The 19,980-nt window shown below is 47.7% G+C and overlaps 2 protein-coding genes across 2 annotated transcripts; one reads left to right on the top strand and one right to left on the bottom strand.

Annotated features, from left to right (window-relative positions):
- The first annotated feature begins 3,463 nt into the window (after nucleotides 1-3,463).
- TMED6 (transmembrane p24 trafficking protein 6) lies at nucleotides 3,464-9,294 on the top strand. The gene is made up of 4 exons (XM_038754338.1): nucleotides 3,464-3,676; nucleotides 5,802-5,928; nucleotides 7,118-7,269; nucleotides 8,962-9,294. Exons 1-4 carry the CDS (start codon nucleotides 3,464-3,466, stop codon nucleotides 9,193-9,195), a joined length of 726 nt encoding a protein of 241 aa, XP_038610266.1. The 3' UTR covers nucleotides 9,196-9,294.
- Nucleotides 9,295-11,261: 1,967 nt separating this feature from the next.
- NIP7 (nucleolar pre-rRNA processing protein NIP7) lies at nucleotides 11,262-19,458 on the bottom strand. The gene is made up of 5 exons (XM_038754217.1): nucleotides 19,384-19,458; nucleotides 18,181-18,267; nucleotides 16,519-16,657; nucleotides 12,496-12,636; nucleotides 11,262-11,641 (listed from the first exon to the last, which is right to left on the bottom strand). Exons 1-5 carry the CDS (start codon nucleotides 19,437-19,439, stop codon nucleotides 11,522-11,524), a joined length of 543 nt encoding a protein of 180 aa, XP_038610145.1. The 5' UTR covers nucleotides 19,440-19,458; the 3' UTR covers nucleotides 11,262-11,521.
- Nucleotides 19,459-19,980: the final 522 nt, after the last annotated feature.

Here is a 19,980-nt window from a genome sequence, read left to right as displayed (position 1 = left end):
GGACTCTCCCAATCAGACTCTATTTTAAGCCCACTTTTAAACTCCTGCCTGCCAACTCTGTTGGACTCTCCCAATCGGACTCTATTTTAACCCCACTTGTAAACTCCTGCCTGCCAACTCTATTGGCCTCTCCCAATCGGACTCTATTTTAAGCCCACTTGTAAACTCCTGCCTGCTAACTCTATTGGACTCTCCCAATTGGACTCTATTTTAAGCCCACTTTTAAACTCCAGCCTGCTAACTCTGTTGGACTCTCCCAATTGGACTCTATTTTAAGCCCACTTGTAAACTCCTGCCTGCCAACTCTGTTGGACTCTCCCAATTGGACTCTATTTTAAGCCCACTTGTAAACTCCTGCCTGCTAACTCTGTTGGACTCTCCCAATCGGACTCTATTTTAAGCCCACTCGTAAACTCCTGCCTGCTAACTCTATTGGACTCTCCCAGTTGGAGTCTATTATAGGCCATCCATTTGCAAATACAGCACCTTGTCAGGTAGCAAGAGAACGGGGGGCACGTTTGTACTATTTACTATTAGTTATCCGCTAAAACGTTTAGAGTGTCCCATTGCAGTTTACATTTCCAGCTTTGCTTCCCTACGAGTCACTCTTGTGAAGGTATTATTTCCTCCAGCATTGGCCAGACTGACTTACCGAGTTTCCAGCTTATCTGTAGAACTGGGTACACTTTTGTTGAAACAGCTGTTTCCCTTAATGTCCTTCAGGAACGGCGAAGTAGGCACCGTTGTTGGAACTGGCGAACAGTTTTGCACAAGGCAAAAAACTTTAGAAGGAAACGCATCGGTCCGCTTGTTGGGGCCCACAGGGGCCAACTTTTCATTTTAAATGTAGGGCTTCCAGAAGGCCGAGGGTGGGTTTTTTTTATATTAAAAGGAAAAAGGCTGGGAGAGAGACTTAGCCGAGACCGGAGGCAACTTTGGAGGCAGGAGTAAAGGAAGGCCAGGTTTCTGATTGAAAGATGGGTGTGGGCCAGAACCAGACTTGCCCCTCGGTGTGCAGCAAAGGACAGCTGCCTGTTTTGCCCCGGGAGCTGTGGGAGTAAATTCAGTGACTTCATCCCCACAGCCCCATTTCTGGCGCGGTGATCTCCTCCAGTGACCCCCTCAGCCTGTAAGTCCCTGGGCTAAAAACAGCTTTCCAAAGGAGTAAACTAATCTTGAAGATCCAGATAGAGCTGACAAGGAATGCAGTGGCCATCCTGGCCGGCTCCTCTATGGCGTTACGTGTATCACCGCGTCAAAAATGTGTTTACCGACTTGTATCGTATTCACCCAAGCGCTTAATACAGTGCTATGCACACCGAGTGGTCAATAAATACCATTGAGTTTCTTTTCTAATGGCATTTGTAAAGTGCCTACTAAGTGTTAAGCGCTGGTCTGTGTACTGGGGTCGCCAAATTGTACTTCCCAAGCGCTTAGTACAGTGCTCTGCACACAGTAAGCGCTCAATAAGTACGATTGGATGAATGAATGAAATACAAAGTAATCAGGTTGGACACGGTCCCTTTCCCATATAGGACCTGTGGTTTAAGTCAGGGAGGAGGATTTAATTCCCATTTTATTTTGTCAGTATGTTTGGTTTTGTTCTCCGTCTCCCCCTTTTAGACTGTGAGCCCGCTGTTGGGTAGGGACTGTCTCTATATGTTGCCAACTTGTATTTCCCAAGTGCTTAGTACAGTGCTCTGCACACAGTAAGCGCTCAATAAGTACGATTGGATGAATGAATGAAATACAAAGTAATCAGGTTGGACACGGTCCCTTTCCCACATAGGACCCGTGGTTTAAGTCAGGGAGGAGGATTTAATTCCCATTTTATTTTGTTAGTATGTTTGGTTTTGTTCTCCGTCTCCCCCTTTTAGACTGTGAGCCCGCTGTTGGGTAGGGACTGTCTCTATATGTTGCCAACTTGTACTTCCCAAGCGCTTAGTACAGTGCTCTGCACACAGTAAGCGCTCAATAAATACGATTGAATGAATGGATGAAATACTAAGTAATCAGGTTGGACACGGTCCCTTTCCCACATAGGACCCGTGGTTTAAGTCAGGGAGGAGGATTTAATTCCCATTTTATTTTGTTAGTATGTTTGGTTTTGTTCTCCGTCTCCCCCTTTTAGACTGTGAGCCCACTGCTGGGTAGGGACTGTCTCTATATGTTGCCAACTTGTACTTCCCAAGCGCTTAGTCCAGTGCTCTGCACACAGTAAGCGCTCAATAAATACGATTGATTGAGGCATAGAGAAGTTGAATGACTTGGCCGAGGTCACAGCGGAGAAGAGGCCGGTGCAGCATTAGAACTCAGGTCCTCTGTCTCCCAGGCTTGTGAGCTTTCCTCTAGGCCCTGCTGCTTCAGTTGAGAAATCGATAACGCTGCAACCGTTGACTGTTGGTGGCTTTTGTATTTAAAAATTCTGGTGTGCACTTCACCCACCTACTCGTACCCACTACCCCCGCAGAAACATGTCTTGGAAGGGATGAGAGAAAGAGAGAGAGAGTGGTTTGCCCTCTAACCGGTTCCTTCGCACGGGTTTGTAGTCCCAAAGTGTTTGACACTGGACAGGAAGATGTCCAGTTAAAGGGAAGATGGCATTGATGACTGTGTAGATGACCGTGACTACTTCTAGACTGCGAGCCCACTGTTGGGTTTTATTTTGTTAGTATGCTTGGTTTTGTTCCCTGTCTCCCCCTTTTAGACTGTGAGCCCACTGTTGGGTAGGGACTGTCTCTCTATGTTGCCAGTTTGTACTTCCCAAGCGCTTAGTCCAGGGCTCTGCACATAGTAAGCGCTCAATAAATACGATTGATGATGATGATGATGACTGTCTCTATAGAGAAGCAGCGTGGCTCAGTGGAAAGAGCCCGGGCATTGGAGTCAGAGGTCATGGGTTCAAATCCCGGCTCTGCCAACTGTCAGCTGTGTGACTTTGGGCAAGTCACTTCACTTCTCTGGGCCTCAGTTCCCTCATCTGTAAAATGGGGAGGAAGACTGTGAGCCGCCCGTGGGACAACCTGATCACCTTGTAACCCCCCAGCGCTTAGAACAGTGCTTTGCACATAGTAAGCGCTTAATAAATGCTATTATTATTATTATTATATGTTGCCAACTTGTACTTCCCAAGCGCTTAGTACAGTGCTCTGCACATAGTAAGCGCTCAATAAATACGATTGATGATGATGATGATGGAAACGCCAACGAGGAACGCTCAAATTGCATCACTGTTGGGTAGGGACTGTCTCTATGTGTTGCCAACTTGTACTTCCCAAGCGCTTAGTACAGTGCTCTGCACATAGTAAGCGCTCAATAAATACGATTGATGATGATGATGGAAAAGACACGGCCAACTGGTGCCGGGAAGTTATGAGTAGAGTTAATTATTAGCCCTCAATCACCCGAACTGGTTGGCGCTGCTCTGCCCAAGGCAAAGCACCCGGATCCCCAAGGCAACATCATGTTCTTTTTGCTCTTCACGGCTACGCTGGTGCCCCTGAATCTGGTGACCCCGGCTAGGGGGGAGGCGTCCCAGCCCCACCACGGAGCCAGTGACCCGGCGCTCTTCCGAGGAGCCGACCGCTGTGATTTCGCCGTCGTGGTCCCGCCGGGCGGAACCGAATGCTTCTGGCAGTTTGCCCTTCGCAGTGGATACTTCTACTTCAGTTACGAGGTGGGTTTCGGGGCGCCTCCTGCCAAAAGGGCAGCTCGTACTTGATAACTTTCTTGCCGAAATGTCCTCTGCCAAAAGGACAGCTCGTACTCGATAACTTTCTTGCCAAAATATCCTCTCCCGCCTGGTTTGACCTGAAGTAACACTGCATTGTTATTATTAGTTCTTTACGGCCTGGTAGAGTCCTAAATTGGGCTACAGAAAGGAAAACCCTACTTTGGGCTGATCTTTATGACCCCCTTCTCCTGCATTTTGGACATCCGCGCCTCTATATTCATTCATTCAATAGTATTTATTGAGCGCTGTGTGCAGAGCACTGTACTAAGCGCTTGGGAAGTACAAGTCGGCAACATATAGAGACGGTGCCTACCCAACAACTATATCAACTGGAGAGGAAGAATAAGATCTATCCTCCTTGATTGATAGAGTTCTTTCACTGTGTTTGTCCACATTGATTTGTAATAGCATTTAGCATTGTACCCTTTCTACTTCAGTTACGAGGTGGGTTTCGGGGCTCCTCCTGCCCAAAGGGCAGCTTGTACTCGATAACTTTTTTGCCGAAATGTCCTCTCCCGTCTGGTTTGACCTGAAGTAACACCGCATTGTTATTATTAGTTCTTTACGGCCTGGTAGAGTCCTAAATTAGGCTACAGGAAGGAAAACCCTACTTTGGGCTGATCTTTATGACCCTCTTCTCCTGCATTTTGGACATCTGCGCCTCTATATTCATTCATTCATTCAATCGTATTTATTGAGCACTTACTGTGTGCAGAGCACTGTACTAAGCGCTTGGGAAGTACAAGTCGGCAACATATTGAGACGGTGCCTACCCAACAACTATATCAGCTGGAGAGGGAGAGTAAGGCATATCCTCCTTGATTAATCAGGGTTCTTTCACTGTGTTTGTCCACATTGATTTGTAATAGCAGCATTTAGCATTGTACCCTTTTAAATGACTCACAAAGGACTTACTATTCATCATCATCATCATCAATCGTATTTCTTGAGCGCTTACTGTGTGCAGAGCACTGTACTAAGCGCTTGGGAAGTACAAGTTGGCAACATATAGAGACAGTCCCTACCCAACAGTGGGCTCACATTGTAGACTCCCTTTTATGTCAGCAGACATATTCCCACCCCTTCCAATCTAGGCTGTGGATTTGTCCCTTCAGGTCGCCGTGGGCCAGTTCCCTTTCTTTGAAACCTATTACTTTCCATTTTGTGTTTGCACAACTGACTTTATAAAGCTTACTCCATTTTAAAGTGCTTTAAGATTTAGTCACTTCCCTAAGAACAGGGTATTTCAGGGTTCGCTGATAGTGGGGCCAGCTCGTAAGAGCTAGTGGCGGAGCTGTGGCTTGTCTACACTCCCCACCCGTTTGCCGAATTCAGAAACTGCAGTCGTCGGAATAAAAATGTGGTGTCCCAAATTCAATTTCAGCGGTGCGGAATGGGGACATCTAAAGCCTAGACCTGAACCCGGGTGTTATACACACGGGGCCTCTCAGGATACTCAATAGAATATACCGATGCCCCGAGATGGGATCGGGGGGTAGGGGAAAGGCATTTGATGAGGAGGAAGAGGTAAGTCATAAATAATAACAGCGTACTTCCCAGAACCATGCTGTTGCCATTCATGTGAGCCCACTGTTGGGTAGGGAATGTCTCTATATGTTGCCAATTTGTACTTCCCAAGCGCTTAGTACAGTGCTCTGCACATAGTAAGCGCTCAATAAATACGATTGATGATAGAAATGGTGTGGAGAGAAGGGAACACAGCCTGGCTTTTTCCTTCAGCTCTAAGAGAACTTGGATTTTTTGTCTACTTGGGGATTTTACGTCAACGCGTTACCTACTATCTCCCACCTCTGCAGCTCCTGAGGTGGTGGAAGGTCTTGGGTATAAATAGAGAATAATATCAATGACATGCAGAAGAAAGCAACGGCACCTGGGAACTCTGCAAGTGAGGCCGTTCTGTCATCCTTTGAGCCAAGGTGTTCTCATAAGTCTGAAAAATCCCCGCTAACCACCAAATGTGTTTTATCTTCAGCCAAAGGATTTAGCGCTTTATTCCTGCTTCGGGTTGGAGCAGGATACAACCTTCCTGTTTTGCGTATCGTGCCAGGTTCAGCGAACACTGGGAATTTCACAGGACCGGCATGTCAAGGCCACTGTACATACTCCAGATGGCTTTCTTGTTGACACCTCCCAGGACATCCGGGGACAGATCAATTTCTCTACCAAAGAGACAGGTCTGTCCTTGATTACCCCAGCTCTCCACCTACTATTTAAGATCAATCAATCATATTTATTGAGCGCTTACTGTGTGCAGAGCACTGTACTAAGCGCTTGGGAAGTACAAGTTGGCAACATATAGACACAGTCCCTACCCAACAGTGGGCTCACAGTCTAAAAGGGGGAGACAGAGAACAAAACCAAACATACTAACAAAATAAAATAAATAGAAATCTGCAGTTTCTAGGTGAAGATCTATGAAGAAGTTGAAATCTCCAGGACCCTACACGTAAGGGGCGAAGAGAAAAATCCCATTCTCAGATATATAAATAAGGAATTATCGTCTTAAGCCAGGCAGATTTGTGCTGCAGAATAGCGAAGTAGCTTGACTCAAGAGGCAAACTTGGCAGGCAGGATCTGAATATCCCCGAATGAGTTTAACCAGGCACGTTATCTGTAAGATACAAAATCTAAGTTGGTTCTTTACCACAGGTTCAAAGCAGGAAAAAAAAAAAAACTTTAGCCAAGTAATTTGAAGTCCAAAAGCTGTTTACTAGATGAGAACTAGTGAATGAGAACCAAAATTGAGATGGAGGAAGGATGGAGAAGATTCAGTACTCCGAGAAGCAGCGTGACAGACTGGTGGTCCGAGACCTGGGTTCTAAACCCGGGCGAGAAAGAAGCTAAATGATACCTTGGAGACAATCGAGGTAACCGATATTCCCCACAGGAAATAGATTTACGGATTAAAATGAAAACTGCTCTCCGAAATTCAGGGTAAAGAAGGGAGTCAGAACAGTCTGGAGAAACAGTAGACTTACTTGAGAACCGCTACAGCCCTAAAATCTCGTGGGCCTCAGAGTACTAATTTTTTCACGCTGATGAAGTTAAGAATGACTTAATGAGGGGTCAAGGGTATATTTATAACTGCCCTGAACTGTTACACTAGCTGAATTTACTCTTGGGATCTGCCACTTGCCTGCTGTGTGACCCTGGGCAAGTCGCTTCTTGCCTCATTTTCTTTGTCGGTTAAATAGGGATTAAATACTTGGTCTCCTTACCCCTTAGACCGTGAGCCCCAGTGAGGAACAGGGGCTGTGTCTGGTCTGATTGTATTCTAACCACCTCAGCACTTAGTACAGTATTTGGTTCATAGCGATTATTGTCATTATTGTTACTATTACTACTACCTGGGCATTCCTACAGGTTTTTACCAGCTCTGTTTGAACAATAACCATAACCGCTTTGGCTCCGTCCACGTCTTTCTCGACTTCGGAGTCTTCTATGACGGCTTTGACATGGACCATGAAGAAAAGACTGAGAGAAAGAAGCTAAATGATACCTTGGAGACAATCGAGGTAAGCGATGTTCCCCGCAGAAAATAGATTTACGGATTAAAATGAAAACTGCTCTCAGAAATTCAGGGTAAAGAAGGGAGTCAGAACAATCTGGAGAAACAGTAGACTTACTTGAGAACCGCCACAGCCCTAAAAGCTCGTGGGCCTCAGAGTACTAATTTTTTCATGCTGATGAAGTTAAGAATGACTTAATGAGGGGTCAAGGGTATATTTATAACTGTCCTGAACTGTTACACTAGCTCAATTTACTCTTGGGCTCTTGAAGCCTTTCTTCTTTACCCTTGGGTTTTAATTAAATGGGGGAATTTAAATGGCACCAGGAAGGTGGCAATTTAAAGATGATGTCTGCAACCTTCAGGCCCTGGTACAGCAGGATCTGTAGGAAAGTCAGTCTTGGAGTTGGGATTCCAAGCTGTTGTTTTTGCCAAAGTGAGCTTCCATGCCCAAGGATAAGAAGTGTCCAATAATAATAATCATACTAAATGCTTTTTAAGCGTTAACTGCTCAGCACCGAAGATTCAGGATAATCAGGTGCGATAGTCACTGTCCCACATGGGGCTTGCAGTCATCATCATCATCAATCGTATTTATTGAGCACTTACTATGTGCAGAGCACTGTACTAAGCACTTGGGAAGTACAAATTGGCAACATATAGAGACGGTCCCTACCCAAAAGTGGACTCACAGTCTAAAAAGTGGGCTCACAGTCTAAAAGGGCTTGCAGTCGAAAGGGCTTTTCCCGTCAAAGCCCTACTGAGAGCTCACCTCCTCCAGGAGGCCTTCCCAGACTGAGCCCCCTCCTTCCTCTCCCCACAGCACCTGTATATATATATATATATGTATATATACCTGTATATATATACATATATATATGCATATGCATATATATATATACACCTGTATGTATATATATATGTGTTTGCACGTATTACTCTATTTTATTTATACATATTTATTTTATTTTAATATGTTTTATTTTATTTTATTTTATTTATATTTATTTATTTATATTATTTATTTTATTTTTATTTTATTTTGTTAATGTTATTTTGTTAGTTTTGTATATATATATATATATACACACACACACACATATATATGCACATACATATATATGTATATATAATGTTTGTATGTATTTATTACTCTATTTTATTTGTACATATTTATTTTATTTTGTTAATATGTTTGGTTTTGTTGTCTCTCTCCCCCTTCTAGACTGTGAGCCCGCTGTCGGGTAGAGACCGTCTCTAGATGTTGCCAACTTGTACTTCCCAAGCGCTTAGTACAGTGCTCAGCACACAGTAAGCGCTCAATAAATACGATTGAATGAATGGATGAAAAGATATTTCACCCCTCATCCATATTTTATGGATGAGGAAATTGAGACAAAGAAAAAGTGACTTGCCCAAAGTCACACATCAGGAGGGTGTCCCAGGTCCTCTGCCCGTCCTGGCCCACGCTCTTTCCGCTATGCCAAACTGTTCCTCGAAGAATAAAGCGGAACCAAAGAGAATTCCTAATTAACAATCAGGCAAAAACATGTGAGTTAAATTCCACACTGTTAAATCAGTTTGGGATACAGAGGGAAATTTAACTCACTTCTAAATGATTCAGGATGAATATACTGTCATTTGCCTTAGTCTAAGAAACACTTTTGCTCACCTTTTACTCTGTTCCTCCCCACGGCAGGAGAGCACCCGTAAGGTGCAGCAGAACGTCTTTCATATGTGGAGGTTCTATAATTTTGCCCGCATGAGGAAGGGGACTGATTTTTTCATTCTCCAGTCCAACTACCACTATGTGAACTGGTGGTCTTCAATCCAAAGCCTGGTGATCGTCCTCTCGGGGATTCTGCAGTTGTATTTCCTGAAGCGACTCTTCAAGATCCAGACAACCACAGACTCACAGAAGCCAAGGTGCTAGGCTGAATTCTGACCCCGGCCTGTCCTTCCCAAGGGCCAGGGACCCCAAATCCTGTTCAAAACTTTACCCACCCATCCACGATGTATCCTCCAGAAACTAAAGTAGTAAAATCTGTGAAATCAGCATTCTGCCGATTTGCGTAAATCAAATATAGGAATGGCTATCTCCAAGGCTACGTAAATACAAGCGGGAATCTCTCGTGCCTGGAGGCCCGGGCTAAGGTCCTGCTTCTGTTCACCCTCGGCCCGGTGGAGAAGCCGGACTCGGGGCCGGTTCAGGAACTCAATCCTTAGGCTCCAATTCCACGGGAGCCTTGGAAGGCGGAACAAGTAGCGCAGTGGCGAGGGAGGAGCCGGAGAAGTTTCCCTTGACCGTTGCCGGAACGGGTCGGGGCAGGGACGGGGAGGAGGGCGTCCTAAAGAAACCGGCTTCCCCCTCAGCCAGGATCTCTCCATCATTTGGGGTCTATTCCAGTTCTAGGATTATCATTCAACAATTTCAGCGGTGCGGAATGGGGACATCTAAAGCCTAGACCTGAACCCGGGTGTTATACACACAGGGCCTCTCAGGATACTCAATAGAATATACCGATGCCCCGAGATGGGTGGCTCAGTGGAAAGAGTGCGGACTTGGGAGTCAGAGGTCATGGGTTCGAATCCCGCCTCAGCCACATGTCAGCTGTGTGACCTTGGGCAAGCCACTTAACTTCTCTGTGCCTCAGTTACCTCATCTGTAAAATGGGGATGAAGACTGGGAGCCCCACGTGGGACAACCTGATCACCCTGTATCTCCCCAGCGCTTAGAACAGTGCTTTGCACATAGTAAGCGCTTAACAAATGCTTAACATCATCATCATCATCATTTTGGGTGCTCTGTCTCCAGCACTTGGGTTGGGTATCTTCCCACACCTTTGCCAACAGAGAACGTGACAGTTCCAGGAGTGTTCTCCCAATCCCCGGAATCGCCACTCAGATTTTAAAAAGGAAAAAAAAGGGGGTTAATAGCTATGGAATTAGATATTGGACTATCCCCGGTTTTGAGAAAAGGAGTGTGTTTGTTTTTCTCTTCCGAGTTTATGCTATTTGACTCCCAGCCTCTCAACACTGCTCATTCTTGGCTATCAACATCAGCAATTCTGGGTGGCTTCTCCTTGCTCCGGCTCTAATGCAATCTCCCTTTGGTGCACAATATCTTTATCAATCAATCAATCAGTTGTATTTATTGAGTGCTTCCTGTGTGTAGAGCACTGTACTAAGCGCTTGGGAAGTACAAGTTGGCAACATATAGAGACAGTCCCTACCCAACAGTGGGCTCACAGTCTAAAAAGTCTAGGCCATCTTTATGGCCTAGAACCTACCCCCTTTTCCTACATAATAATAATGATGGTATTTGTTAAGCGCTTACTATGTGCAAACCACTGTTCTAAGCGCTGGGAGGGATACAAGGTGATCAGGTTGTCTCACGTGGGGCTCACAGTCTTAATCCCCATTTTACAGATGAGGGATGAGGCCCAGAGAAGTGAAGTGACTTGCCCAAAGTCACACAGCTGACAACTGGCGGAGCCGGCATTTGAACCCATGACCACCGACTCCAAAGCCTGTGCTCTTTCCACTGAGCCACGCTGCTTCTCTTGCATAAAACTTCTCTTGTTACATAAAACTCGGATAGCTTTATAGTGCCTTTTGAATTAGTCTGTACTGTCTTTCCTGATTGTAACCTTACTGTAAAGAGAGAGAAACGAAGTCATCCCAGGGAATTAAATTTAACTATAATCAATCAATCAATCGTACTTATTGAGCGCTTACTGTGTGCAGAGCACTGTACTAAGCGCTTGGGATGTCCAAGTTGGCAACCTATAGAGACGGTCCCTATACAACAGTGGGCTCACGTCTAGAAGGAAGCTGAAGGAAATAAAGACAAAATGGGCTATGAGTTCACCTAATACTACCTCGTTTCACTGCCACGAATCCAGAAGTACCCAAATAAATGCAGAAAAACTACTCAAAATTTATGCCCCTCAACTCGCAAGGGGAAAGAATCAAAGAAACTGGCAGAAGGCCACTCTGTTCCATACAAAACGCAGCATTCAATTTAATACCCTCCATAAAAAAAGATATAAAGCTGTAACTTCCCCCACGCTGGACCCACCCCATATGCAAGTCCTGCCTGCATCTGGCAACGTCTGTGACGGACTGCAGCTAGAGACCATCTCCCGGGAAAGGTCCCAGTGTGTTGTCGCCACCCGGTACTCCCGTTTCGACGGGCTGCGGAGGCAGGGCCGTCCATTCGGTCCTCCCCACCCAGTGTCAAGTTCTGGGGATGGATTTTAAGTCAGGGTCTCTTCGTGCCGCACGTACTCCCCAATGTCGGCTTGGTGAAACACCACGATCGCCATGGGGTCCAATTTCCGGCACTCCTGGGTAGACTTGGCCGCCACTCCAAAACCCTGAAGATGCAAGAGACGGGATGGTGACTCTGCTAGAAAATGATCACTCCACTCCCTCTAAGGTCTTCCATGTCTTCTGGTTTTTTGTTGATGGCATTTATTAAGCGCTTACTATGTGCAAAGCACCGTTCTAAGCGCTGGGGAGGTTACAAGGTGATCAGGTTGTCCCCCAGTTGGCTCACAGTTTTCATCCCCGTTTTCCAGCCGAGGTAACTGAGGCCCAGAGAAGTGAAGTGACTTGCCCAAAGTCACACAGCTGACAGTTGGCGGAGCCGGGATTTGAACCCATGACCTCTGACTCCAAAGCCCATGCTCTTTTCCACCGAGCCACGCCGCTGGCTCGGTACTATATTTACCCACATAAAACTGCCTCCGCTGTAGAATTCCCCACGTAGCGGAGGAAATTTTCCTGGTTCCACATTCCAGGAACTGCAAGAAGAGAGAGTATGGAAGGGGAGGACGAGGGACGGGAAGTCTCTTCTTTAAAACAGCAGGTTGAGTGAATTGTAATCCAAGTAAGAGACTCGAGTGCCCTCACCTTTCTCTTTCATCCTTCTCCCCTCCCTCAGTTGCATTTAATTCTCTGCCTAAATCCTCTCCCATCTGGGGGTTGCAAAAACGTGAGGCAGTTCTGTGAGGTAATACGGATTTTCTGTTCCTTACCCTAAAAAATCTCTCCAATAGCCCCCAAAATGAAAGCTACCTCCCACTATTATCATCATCAATTGTATTTATTGAGCGCTTACTATGTGCAGAGCACTGGACTAAGCGCTTGGGAAGTACAAATTGGCAACATATAGCGACAGTCCCTACTCAACAGTGGGCCCACAGTCTAACTCACTATTATTACTCACCAAAGGGACGTCTGCCATGGAATACACCACCAATCCCTGGTACTGAGCGGTGTTCTCCGTGATGCGACCCAGGCCGGACTTCAGTACGTGGTTCCCGTAGAGGAAGGACTGTTCCGCACCAGGTTTCACCCACACTTTATACTGTAAGACACAGCAAAAAAAAAAGGCACTGTGCTAAGCGCTCGGGCAAGTAAGAGTTAGTAGGCACAATCGCCGCCCTCACTTTACGGTCTAGCAGGGGAGAGACGCTAAAATACACCGGATAAAGGAAACCGATTGTGTTTAAAGATGCAGGGGACTGGGGAGGGAGTGGGGTAAGGACTTCCATGCCTAGTTAATTCCTTAGAGGGGAGAAACAGGGTGAGGAGATGAGATTAGTCAGGAAGGATTCCTGGAAGAGATGTGATTTCAGTACAGTTTTGAAGACGGAGTGAAGATGGAGCCAGTGAAACCAGAAAGTTCCACGCAGGAGGGAGGGCAAGAGATGAGAGCGTGACAAAGTGGTTGGGATTTACTGGGGTGACCTGCTTAACTTGTATTTACCCCGGTACTTGGAACAGTTTTTGCCACACAGTTAAGTGCTTAGCGTTCATTCATTCATTCAATCGTATTTATTGAGCGCTTACTGTGTGCGGCGCTTGGCAACATAGAGAGACGGTCCCTACCCAACAGCGGACTCACAGTCTAGAAGAGGTGTTGTTTTAGAGCAACTCTAGAAGAGTTGTCGTTAGCACAACAACAACGACAATACTACTAACAGTAATGGGAGTGGGCTGGATTTCTCTCAAACCGCCCCGGAATCCATGGAATTTATTGAGCCTGGGCCTGGAATGCCCTCCCTGAGCCATGGGCCTGGAATGGCCTCCCTCTGCCCCTCTGCCAAGCTAGCTCTCTTCCTCCCTTCAAGGCCCTGCTGAGAGCTCACCTCCTCCAGGAGGCCTTCCCACACTGAGCCCCTTCCTTCCTCTCCCCCTCGTCCCCCTCTCCATCCCCCCATCTTACCTCCTTCCCTTCCCCACAGCACCTGTATATATGTATATATGGTTGTACATATTTATTACTCTTTATTTATTTGTTTATTTTACTTGTACATATCTATCCTATTTATTTTATTTTGTTGGTATGTTTGGTTTTGTTCTCTGTCCCCCCCTTTTAGACTGTGAGCCCACTGTTGGGTAGGGACTGTCTCTATGTGTTGCCAATTTGTACTTCCCAAGCGCTTAGTACAGTGCTCTGCACAGAGTAAGCGCTCAATAAATACGATTGATGATGATGATGGTGATGATTGAGCTTTCACGGTGTGCAGAGCACTGTCCTGGGCCCTTGAGAGAGTACACCACAGCAGAGCCGGTGGACACGTTCCCTGCCCACAGCGAGTTTACAGTCTAAAGGGGAACACTCTGGGACAACGATGCTTGCACCCAAATTGTTACCGAACCTCGGCAGGGCTTTGGCTTCGATCCTACCCGTCCCCCTTTTGCTACCAATTCAATATTAGTATTTATTGAGCTCTTGCTGTGTGGAGGTCTCCGTACTAAGCGCTTAGGACGGTACCATAGAGTAACGGGCCTTGATCCCTGCTCTGAGAGTTTACAAATGTAGAGGAGGGACGGCCATGAAAAGAAATTGCAATTATTGGGAAACAGGAGTCGTCGAAACCCCAAATTGACAATTCCCTACTCCCCGCTAGACGTCAAGCTCATTGTGGGCAGAGAAAGTGTACTGCTCTCATCCAAGCGTCCAGTACAGTGATGTCTGTTTCAACCCCCCGAGACTGTGATCTTCTTGTGGGCAAGGAATGTCACTGTTTACTGCTGTACTGTACTTTCCCAGGCGCTTAGCACAGCGCTCTGCACACAGTAAGTTCTTAATAAATACGACTGAATGAATGCCGTGCACATAGCGCTCAATAAATACCACTGACTTTCTACACTGTGAGATCACAATGGGCAGCGAAGCTCAGCAGAAAGAGCCCGGGCTTTGGAGTCAGAGGTCGTGGGTTCAAATCCCAGCTCCGCCAACTGTCAGCTGTGTGGCTTTGGGCAAGTCACTTCACTTCTCTGTGCCTCAGTTACCTCATCTGTCAAATGGGGATTAAAACCGTGAGCCCCCCGTGGGACACCCTGATCATCTTGTAACCTCCCCAGCGCTTAGAACAGTGCTTTGCACATAGTAAGCGTTTGATAAATGCCATTATTATTATTATTACTATCACGATGGGCAGCAAATGTGTCTACTGTTATAGTGTCAGCGTGGCTTAGTGGAAGGAGACGGAGGACGTGGTTCTAATCCCGGCTCCGCCACTTGTCTGCTGTATGACCTTGGGCAAGCCACTTCACTTCTCTGTGCCTCAGTTACCTCATCTGTCAAATGGGGATTAAAACCGTGAGCCCCCCATGGGACAACCTGATCACCTTGTAACCTCCCCAACGCTTAGAACAGTGCTTTGCACATAGTAAGCGCTTAATAAATGCCATTATTATTATTATTACTATCACGATGGGCAGCAAATGTGTCTACTGTTATAGTGTCAGCATGGCTTAGTGAAAGGAGACGGAGGATGTGGGTTCTAATGCCGGCTCCGCCACTTGTCTGCTGTATGACCTTGGGCAAGCCACTTCACTTCTCTGTGCCTCAGTTACCTCATCTGTCAAATGGGGATTAAGACCGTGAGCCCCCCATGGGACAACCTGATCACCCTGTAACCTCCCCAGCACTTAGAACAGTGCTTTGTACATAGTAAGTGCTTAATAAATGCCATTATTATTATTATCAACGATGGGCAGCAAATGTGTCTACTGTTATAGTGTCAGCGTGGCTTAGTGGAAGGAGACGGAGGATGTGGGTTCAAATCCCGGCTCCGCCACTTGTCTGCTGGATGACCTTGGGCAAGCCACTTCACTTTTCGGTGCCTCAGTTACCTCACTTGTAAAAATGGGGATTAAGACCGTGAGCCCCAAATGGGACAGCCTAATTACCCTATATCTACCCCAGTACTTAGAACGGTACCATATGTATAGTACCATATGTATGGTAACAAGTACCATAATTATTATTATTACTCTCCCAGGCGCTCAGTCCAGTGCTTGCACACAATAAGCACTTAACAAGTACCACAATTACTACTGCTCTCCCAAGCGCTTAGTCCAGTGCTTTGCACACAGTAAGCGCTCAATAAATACGATCGAATGAACTGACTGAGGGCGTTCTCGCTCCAAGTGGGAGGGAAACGGGGCATTCGTTCATTCGATCGTATCTACTGAGCACTTGCTGTGTGCAGAGCACTGGACTAGGCGCTTGGAAAGTACAATTCGGCAGCGATCATTCATTCGATCGTATCTGTTGAGCACAGCGCTGTACTAAGCGCTCGGAAAGTACAATTCAGCAACGGGGAGAGAGAGAATCCCTGCCCACAACGGGCTCACAGTCTAGGAGGGGGGAGACGGGCATCAAAGCAAGTCAACAGGCATCAGTAGCATCAATATAAACAGAATTAAAGATATATATATACATATATATATATATGTATATATATGTGTGTGTATATATATACACATCAGAACAATTAAGCAGGCACTGATACAAATAAATAGAATTATAGATCTGTACATATACACACAAGTGCTGTGGGGTGGGGGGTAGAGCAACGGGAGCGAGTCGGGGCGACGGGGAGCTGAGGAAAAAGGGGGCTTGATCTGGGAAGGCCTCCCGGAGGAGGTGAGCCTTCAGTAGGGCTTTGAAGGGGGGGGGAAATGTGATTGTTTGGAAGAATTGAGGAGGGAGAGGGCATTCCAGGCCACAGGCCTGTTCACTTGTTCTGATGCCTGTCTTTCCCCTTCCAGTCGGTGAGCCCGCCGCGGGCAGGGATTGTCTCCCTCTGTTGCTGAATTGTACTTCCCAAACGCTCAGTACAGTGCTCTGCACACCGTAAGCGCTCACTAAACAATAATAATAATAATAATAATAATAATAATAATTATGACTGAACGAATGAGTAGGGCGTGGGCCGACAGGCAGGCCTACCTTTGCGTAGGGAGCGAGGTAATCGAGCGCTGTGATGTGCAGCCGGAACTTCTGGGTCTTTGTGAACTTCCCAAAGCAGGTCCCCAGTGACACCAGCTTATCCCCGGAGATGTTGGTGGCCAATTTGAGAATTTTCTCGCTACGTGGCAAACGAGGCGGCTGAGGGACCGCTCTCCCTCCACTCCCCCGGACCACCCCCGCCCCCGCGTCCCCAGGACTCCCTTTTGGACGCAGCGTGGCTTAGTGGGAAGAGCCCGGGCTTGGGAGTCAGAGGTTGTGGGTTCCAATAATAATAATAATAATAATAATAATAATGATGGCATTTGTTAAGCGCTTACTATGTGCAGAGCACTGTTCTAAGCCCTGGGGGGGATACAAGGTGATCAGGTGGTCCCACGTGGGGCTCCCAGTCTTCATCCCCATTTTACAGATGAGGTCACTGAGGCTCAGAGAAGTCACTTGCCCAAGGTCACACAGCAGACACGTGGCAGAGTCGGGATTCGAACCCATGACCTCTGACTCCAAAGCCCGGGCTCTTTCCACCGAGCCACGCTGTTCTGATCCCGGCTCTGCCACTTGTCAGCTGTGGGACTTTGGGCAAGTCACTTCACTGGGCCTCAGTTCTCTCATCTGTCAAATGGGGATAAAGACTGTGAGCCCCACGTGGGACAACCTGATGATCTTGTATCTCCCCCAGCGCTTAGAACGGTGCTTGGCACACAATAAGCGCTTAACAAAAACCATTATTATTATTATTATTATTATTATTATTACCTAACTTCTCTGTGGTTCAGTTCCCTCATCAGTAAAATGGGGGTGAAGACTGTGAGCCCAACGTGGACAACCTGATGATCTTGTATCTCCCCCAGCGCTTAGAACCGTGCTTGGCACATAGTAAGTGCTTAACAAATACCATTATTGTTATTATTATTACTTCTCTGAGCCTCAGTTCCCTCATCTGTAAAATGGGGATTAAGATTGTGAGCCCCACGTGGGACAACCTCATCACCTTGTATCTCTCCCGGTGCTTACAATGGTGCTTGGCGCAGAGTAAGTGCTTACCAAATGCCATCATTGTTGTTAGTACTACTTAACTTCTCTGGGCCTCAGTTCCCTCATCTGTAAAATGGGGATGAATCAATCAGTCAATCAATCGTATTTATTGAGCGCTTACTGTGTGCAGAGCACTGTACTAAGCGCTTGGGAAGTACAAGTTGGCATGAAGACTGTGAGCCCCACACGGGACAACCTGATCACCTCGTATATAGAGAAGCAGCGCGGCTCGGTGGAAAGAGCCCAAGCTTGGGAGCCAGAGGTCATGGGTTCTAATCCCGGCTCCGCCACTTGTCAGCCGTGTGACTTTGGGCAAGTCACTTCACTTCTCTGAGCCTCGGTTCCCTCGTCTGTAAAATGGGGATTAAAACAGTGAGCCCCACGTGGGGCAACTTGGTCACCTTGTATCCCCCCCGGCGCTTAGAACGGTGCTTTGCACATAGTAAGCGCTTACCAAATGCCATCGTTATTATTATTATTGCATCTCTCCCAGTGCCTAGAACAGTGCTTGGCGCAGAGTGGGCGCTTACCAAATACCATTACTAGTATTGTTATATTGGGGTATGGGGGGGGGTGGGGGTGGAGACCCCCGCCCTGCCCTGTCCTCACCTGACGTAGTAGACGCGCTCGTTGTGCAGGCGGAAGCAGTAGGCGCCGTCGGGCCTGTCCACCAGCAGCTGGATGTTCTCCCCGATGCTGCGGACACAGGGCGGACACACGGAGGATGGGTGGGTGGGTGGATGGATGGATGGGTGGGTGGGTGGGTGGGTGGATGGATGGATGGAGACGCCCAGGGGAGGACGGAGGCGCACACAGAGGACGGGCACACACACAAAACAACGGACACACTGAGGAGAACAGACACACACGGAGGACGGACGGGCAATCACACAGAGGAGGACGGACACACGCACAGAGGAGGACAGGCACACACACACACACACACACACACAGAGGACAAACACACACAGAGGAGAACAGGCACACACACACACACAGAGGACAGACACACACACACAGAGGACGGACACACACACAACACACAGAGGAGAACGGGCACACACACACACAGAGGACAGACACGCACACAGAGGACGGGCATGGAAGACGAACACACACACACACACACAACACACAGAGGCCGGACACACACACAGAGGCCGGACACACGCAGAGGACACACACACACACACACACACACACACGCCGGGCACACGGACACGGAAGACGAACACACAAACACACAGAGGCCGGGCACACAAACACACACAGAGAATGGACACACACACACAGGAGAGGACTCACACACAAACACACACAGAGGACGGACACACGCAGAGGACACACACACACACACACACAGGCCGGGCACACGGACACGGAAGACGAACACACAAACACACAGAGGCCGGGCACACAAACACACACAGAGAATGGACACACACACACAGGAGAGGACACACACACAAACACACACAGAGGACGGACACACGCAGAGGACAGACACACACACACACACACAGGCCGGGCACACGGACACGGAAGACGAACACACAAACACACAGAGGCCGGGCACACAAACACACACAGAGAATGGACACACACACACACACACACAGGAGAGGACACACACACAAACACACACACAGAGGACGGTAACACAGACACACACACACGGAGGACGGGCACACACACACACAAACACACACAGAGAACAGACACACACACACACAGAGGACGGTAACACAGACACGGAAGACGAACACACAAACACACACAGACACACACACACACACCCCGCCCGCCCCTTACTATTTGTGGAGCTTCTCGAACAGGGCGCGAGTCTCGTCCTCCGTGAGGGGCCGCATGGTCGCCCCGACAACGCCAACCCCGCCGGAAGCGGAAGTCGCCCCCCCTAGACCCGCCCCCACCGGAAGCGGAAGTCGCCCCCTCCCATTTTTTTTTCCCCCCGCGCGCATGCGCGCGCGCGCCGGCGGGGACCACTTCCGGGGTCACGGAGGAGCTGCTGGCCCTCCCAGTCAGTCAGTCAGTCGTATGTAGTGAGCGCTTATTGCGTGCAGAGCACTGTGCTAAGCGCTTGGGAAGAACAAGCTGGCGACCTAGAGAGACGGCCCCCACAATTAAATTCATTCATTCATTCATTCCATCGTATTGATTGAGCGCTGACTGCGTGCACAGCACTGGACTAAGCGCTTGGGAAGGACAAGTTGGCAACATAGACGGTCCCCACAATTAAATGCATTCATTCATTCCATCGTATTGATTGAGCGCTTTCTGTGTGCAGAGCACTGGACTAAGCGCTTGGGAAGGACAAGTTGGCCACCTAGAGGGACGGTCCCCACAATTAAATTCACTCATTCATTCATTCCATCGTATTGACCGAGCGCT

This window comes from Tachyglossus aculeatus, chromosome 11 (assembly GCF_015852505.1).
Source record: "Tachyglossus aculeatus isolate mTacAcu1 chromosome 11, mTacAcu1.pri, whole genome shotgun sequence".
Lineage (NCBI taxonomy): Eukaryota > Metazoa > Chordata > Mammalia > Monotremata > Tachyglossidae > Tachyglossus > Tachyglossus aculeatus.
The sequence above is the reverse complement of the archived record's forward strand: the minus strand, read 5'-3'. Positions and strand labels throughout refer to the sequence as shown.